The 6211-nt window shown below is 30.7% G+C and overlaps 1 protein-coding gene across 4 annotated transcripts; it reads right to left on the bottom strand.

Annotated features, from left to right (window-relative positions):
* Positions 1–2974: 2974 nt before the first annotated feature.
* On the bottom strand, positions 2975–5924 carry LOC148298156 (uncharacterized). 4 transcript variants are annotated; one of them, XR_015839217.1, is made up of 3 exons: positions 5816–5924; positions 4675–5682; positions 2975–4227 (listed from the first exon to the last, which is right to left on the bottom strand). XR_015839217.1 is itself a non-coding variant. In XM_088277095.1 (2 exons), exons 1-2 carry the CDS (start codon positions 5171–5173, stop codon positions 3539–3541), a joined length of 1188 nt encoding a protein of 395 aa, XP_088133221.1. In that variant the 5' UTR covers positions 5174–5679; the 3' UTR covers positions 3515–3538. The 4 variants fall into 4 exon arrangements, 1 of the variants encoding a protein (XP_088133221.1); XR_015839218.1 differs by having other exon boundaries at positions 5768–5900; XR_015839219.1 differs by having other exon boundaries at positions 4675–5679; positions 5816–5893.
* Positions 5925–6211: the final 287 nt, after the last annotated feature.

The raw sequence follows: 6211 nt of genomic DNA, 5'->3' as shown, positions 1-6211 counted from the left end.
TCATTTACCCATTCCTTTATTTTGCATTTGTTCCGTATTTTATTGTTGTTGCATTTCTACTTAGAAAAACCCTTATCCGCACCCCAATGGTGCATAGGGCACTACATCATATAAACGCAGTTAATCTTAATCATTAACACATGAAGGAAAGGTGATCAGCCCTCCGCTTCAGGCACCAGTCCAGGGTAATATTGAATAAATATTAGAGTGAAAAAAATCACTTATATTTATTTGACTCTCCCTGAGAATCGAAACCGGGACCTCCAGAACGGTAGCCGAGCGTGCTGGCCATAACATTTACAGAGGCGGACATAAATTTATGACGTATTTTATTCGCCGTAAATTTATGACGTATTTTATTCATTATTTTAAATAGTTATTCTAGAGATGAGATTGTTTCTTTTACAAGAACAGAAATGTAAGTTTTAATATTTACCCGCTACAGGGCAGAAAGTTTTTTTTTTGCATTTTGAAGAAAAGGTATTGTTCAGTTATTTTTTAAAATATACTTAATATTTTTCAAATGGAGAAAAAACATTCAGGTTTTACCTAAAAAGATCTGTTGCACAGTAAAAAGTTCAATAAGTGGCTTGATATTTATTTTGAATACATTGTATTATATTTTAAAACTTTAAAAACGATCTCCTGAAAAATCGAGCTTTGTATAATTGACGTTGTTGAAAGGAGTAAGCGATAGATCAGTATGTAGCTGGCTACGTTTTAAGCAAAATATCATAGCGATTTCAACATCATCAAAGATCATTATCAAAGATCCGACATTAGTGCCGACCGCATCACTGGAAGGTCAACATAATATACACGTGGTCTGTCATTAAAATTCTGACATTTGATTTACAATAGTAAAATTCGCAATCGCTAGAAATGTATTATTGACGTGCTATTCAGATACAAAACTACCTTCATAGCGCACAATAAGCGAGAATCCAACAGTTGAAACACTAAATACATACAAATAGGAGGTTTTCGTTACAAGAAAAATAACATCACGAAAGAGCACTGGATACATGTCACTCGGCGGCCATTTTATGTAAGCCATAGACAAAACGGCAGTCAAAGATAAATAATGTCACTCATTGTGAAAAAGTAAGTAGGTACCCAACATGGAGATCGTCTGTCCCGAGATACTAAATGCTTTTGCGTAGACTTTTTCACTCGAGAATTATGTGAAAGAATAGTAATGAGCATTAATTATAAAGAAAAAGCCTACTGACACCTAAGGAAAGGCTTAAGTACCCAATTTGGAGCCTAAGCAGAAAGTATAAATTTAAAAAGTGGCGGTGTATATGCCGTAACTAGATTTCAGACACACTTGAATAATGACAAATAATTTCAGAAATATCTTAAATTTATTTGAAGGGTAAAGGGCCCACATTATTTAAAACAGTACAAGTAATATCATGTAAAATTATCCTAGTTATTACTAATATTCTTATTTTTATTACTTTACTATTTCTTCCCTCACATATTTTATTAATTTATTTATTTTTCAAAAGATATTACATACATAGGTCATATATATATATTGGATATATATATATATATTTATATATATATATATATATATATATATATATATATATATATATATATATATATATATATATATATATATATATATATATATATATATATATATATATATATATATATATATATATATATATATATATATATATATATATATATATATATATATATATATATATATATATAGGGTCCGCCATCTAAAGTTTTTTTTTTCAACTAGTGTTTATTTCGTGAATGGTAACACTTAGCTCATGTCTGATTTGACAAATAATTAGTTTTATCCTTCCGCTAAGCGAATATGGTTGTGTATACGCTTGAACAACGCTGGGAAATATTGCGACATTCGACTTACAGAAAATGCCGATTTTGCCAAAAAAATCATCTTTTCGGATGAAGCTCATTTTGATCTTGGCGGGTATGTAAACAAGCAAAATTGTCGTATTTGGGGCACAGAAAACCCGCACGCATACATTGAAAAGCCGGTACACCCAAAACGAGTCACTGTTTGGTGCGGATTTTGGTCCAGAGGCATAATTGGGCCATTTTTCTTTGAAAATGAGCAAGGAGTGGCCGTTAGTCAATGGCGATCGTTATCGGGCCATGTTGAACGGATTTTTGTTCACAAAAATTGAAGAGGAGGATATTGGCAACATTTGGTTTCAACAGAACGGCGCTACGTGCCACACAGCCGAAGCTACACTCGATGTTTTGCGCCCCATTTTCAAAAAAAAAATGTTATTTGGCGGACCCTTTATATATATATATATATATATATATATATATATCCATATTAAATTGTTGGGAAATATATCCTAAATTAAACACGGTTGATTTGGGTAAATTCTACATTTATTTTTGTATATTTTAATACGTGACGCGTTTCGTCTTCTTAGGACATTATCAAACACTTGCAACCAAATAAACCGTGTTTATATATATATATATATATATATATATATATATATATATATATATATATATATATATATATATATATATATATATATATATATATATATATATATATATATATATATATATATATATATATATATATATATATATATATATATATATATATATATATATATATATATATATATATATATATATATATATATATATATATATATATATATATATATATATATATATATATATATATATATATATATATAAATATATATAAATATATATATATATATATATATATATATATATATATATATATATATATATATATATATATATATATATATATATATATATATATATATATATATATATATATATATATATATATATATATATATATATATATATATATATATATATAATATTTCAAATATATAATATTTCCGATGAGTATTTTTATTTCTCGGTTTGGGACATGGGATTAAGGTTAACAAGACTGGAACACAAATAATAAAGTTACCAAAAATATTTTTTTAATAACTAAAACTAATACATGACAAAATAAAAAAAAACAATAAACAAGTGAAATAAATAAGCATAAGAAGCATATTTAAAAGAAATAAACGAGAAAAACATAAGGTTAGAATCATATTTAAATTAAACAAATGAGAAAATATAAAATAAAACAAAAAAATCACATTCACCCTTAGCTACTTCACTGTTGAGTATGGAACACCACCAATCATGACCCTACTCAGGCTTCAACTTTTTAAGTTTCATAGCCTATGCCTACTCATGAGTGGATTTACTCTTTACGTTTAAAGTTACTATAATTTCATGTAATTCATGAGTGAAAATTCTCGGCAAAAACACTCGTTGAAAGAGTATGGGAGCGATGCAGGCATTATATAGGCGGCATTTGGTCTTCAACGAGTGCAAATATGAACACCGTGCCTACGTACAATTAACGAACACCGCGTCGATCTGATGCCAGGATATCTATTATTCGGGTTCGAATAGGAATAAAAAAATGCAATAAAAAGCGATAATACAGTGTAACATTATTACATATTAGCTAGAGATTTTTTTTCTTCAATTTCTTGCCGCCATGTGTTAACATGTGTCTCACTAAATACCTTTTCAAAGTACATTTATAGTCACATTCTACACATGCGAATGGTTTCGCACTGTTGTGAGTCAACATATGCGTTTTCAAAGAGTCTTTTCTAGAAAATATAAATCCGCATTCGGAGCACGAGAAGGGTTTCTCTTTAGAATGAACTACCATGTGCAATTTCAATGCGATTTTCCTAGAACAAGTATACGGACACTCGGTACAAGAGAATACCTTCCCGCCCACGTGCGTTATCATGTGGGATTTCAGAGCCCATTTCCTTGCACACGAATAGTCACATTCAGAACAAGAGAACGGTTTTCTTCCTGCGTGAATTGTTGATATATGGTTTTCAAAATGGCCCTTCTGGTAACAAGTGAATTTACACTCCAGGCAAGAGAATTTCTTCTCTCCAGTATGTGTCATCATGTGTGTTTTTAGATTGCCTCTTCTGGAACACGTGAAGTCACACTGTGAACATGAGAACGGCTTCTCACCAGTATGCTTTAATACGTGTAAATTTAAATGCCCTTTATGTAAAGTTGCATATTTACATTTTGGACAAGATAACTTTTGCTTCTTAGGACTGTCTGAAGACAAGTTATTAGTATTCTCAGGACGTGTATCTTTCGTTTCACTGCTCCACAAAACTGAAAACAAACGGAGATATAAAAATCTTCGTAAATTTTAACACAGTCATCTTAATAAGCCGACCAGTAAAATAATTCTCACACAATAAAAGTATGGTATAGTAAACTGGGAGTAGCTCTAGTCGCTCGTATATATTAGCAGAATATAAATTATTAAAATAATTTAGCAATGACACCAACATTAAAATAATTCCATCGTTTCTGTGACGTCATTTATTGCGAATTTACGAAAATAACGTTTTTTCGAAGGCGAATTTTCCATGAGAAAATGATGAACGAAAATATTAATTATTTCGGCTGTTATAAACACAAAACTAATCTTAAACAATTGTTAATAGGTTGAGAATGTTCAATTAGATATTTCTCCCGTCTGACAATGAGAAAGGGTTGAGGAGCACTGCTATATACGACTCATCTCTAGATAAGGTTATTAGAAATTGTACTTACCAGTGTCAGTCGCAAATCTGTTCGAAGATTCCAAACACTCTTGTTTGAGATCAGGGTGATATATATCTATCACTTCTTCAGACAACTGTTCTTCAGAACAGTTTCCTGGTTTAGCTGTCTCATCACTCATATCTTCCGCAGTACGAAGATCATCTTCAACTTTGATTGGTTTAGCTTTGATCAAATCGATGTTGGAAAAAGATATTTCGGAGGAATTCTCAATCTTGATTGTTGGAAAACTTAAACCCGGCTTCAAAGGACATTGCACTCTTTCCTCAGTATGGAAATTATCGCATTCTTCATCAGTTTGTGGTTCAGCTTTGACGATTGGCACCTCGGCATATATAATATCGGCACAAGCCACTGGATCTTTTTTGAGTATATCAGGATACCACGTCTTAGATGAAAAATCTTCTTGTATTTCAGGTTCAATCTTAACATTAAAGGGAACTTCCATACTATCAATAATATGATATTCTACTTGTAACTGATTAAGCATTTAATTATTCTGTAGCAATACAATGCCATAACTCCATGTCTGCCTTATCAGTGTAGAAGATGAGCGTTTGTTACTGCGCTGACTTCGATTCACAGAGAGTCAAAATAAATATCAATAACATACTTTTCAAGATCTTGTACACGAATAAAAGGATGCCTGTTAAATAAACGCTTTCAAAACACAATCAAAGATGGCTGTTGTGAACTGAATCATGGAACTTCAAAAGAAATACGACTTTGAGTAGTGTGGTTTTCACTCATGGGTATAATGGTGAATGTAACACTTGCGTAAAGTGATCACTTAACCAGCTTATGATAGGTCGTTAGTCCATATTCTTCTTCATCTATGCTGAGATGTAAAAATGCAAACATCAAAGATTGACTTAAATATATACTGAATATCGTTGAAGCGCAGTACTGATCGTCTTGCTTTTATATGTAATTAATGACGAATAAAATACTGCGTCGATATAATGAATTGTCCAATGCACTGCTGCATCCGGATAACTGCTAAAATCACATAAAAAACACGAATGAAATACAACAGTTTCCCAAATATTGATAAAAGGTTTATTGGTTTTATGAAGGAACATACTCCTGGTTTAATATTTCCTTTTAAAGCACTGTTTAAAAATAAAAATACCTTTGGAGTGTTAGTGAGCGGATGACAGTAACAAGGGAACAACACAAAGTACCCTGAAAGAACTAACCACGGAAACTCAATTGACAGGAGATATTCCGCAAATACCATTGACATTCATGTTAGCAATAGACAATAATCCAACAATTGTTCACTCCAAGATACTTACTAAAAAAGAAAAACGGGGTAAAAAGAATATAACATATATAAATAAAGAAGCACAAAACATAACATTTAAACGTAAAAAAACAGTTTTAGCGAGTAAAAAAGATAAAAAAGTTACTTTTTTAAATAATCGGGAAGAAAAACTTATGTGAGCCCGGAATTTTAAAAAAGATAAAAAAAACATTTAAGACGCCGTGTGTAACAAAATTGTGTGTATATGGTATAAGCATATAC

The sequence above is a fragment of the Brachycentrus maculatus genome, unplaced genomic scaffold, assembly GCF_059751285.1.
Source record: "Brachycentrus maculatus isolate JH-2025_06_01 unplaced genomic scaffold, ASM5975128v1 h1tg002502l, whole genome shotgun sequence".
NCBI lineage: Eukaryota > Metazoa > Arthropoda > Insecta > Trichoptera > Brachycentridae > Brachycentrus > Brachycentrus maculatus.
Note: the sequence above shows the minus strand (reverse complement) of the source record. Positions and strands in the feature narration are given on the sequence as shown.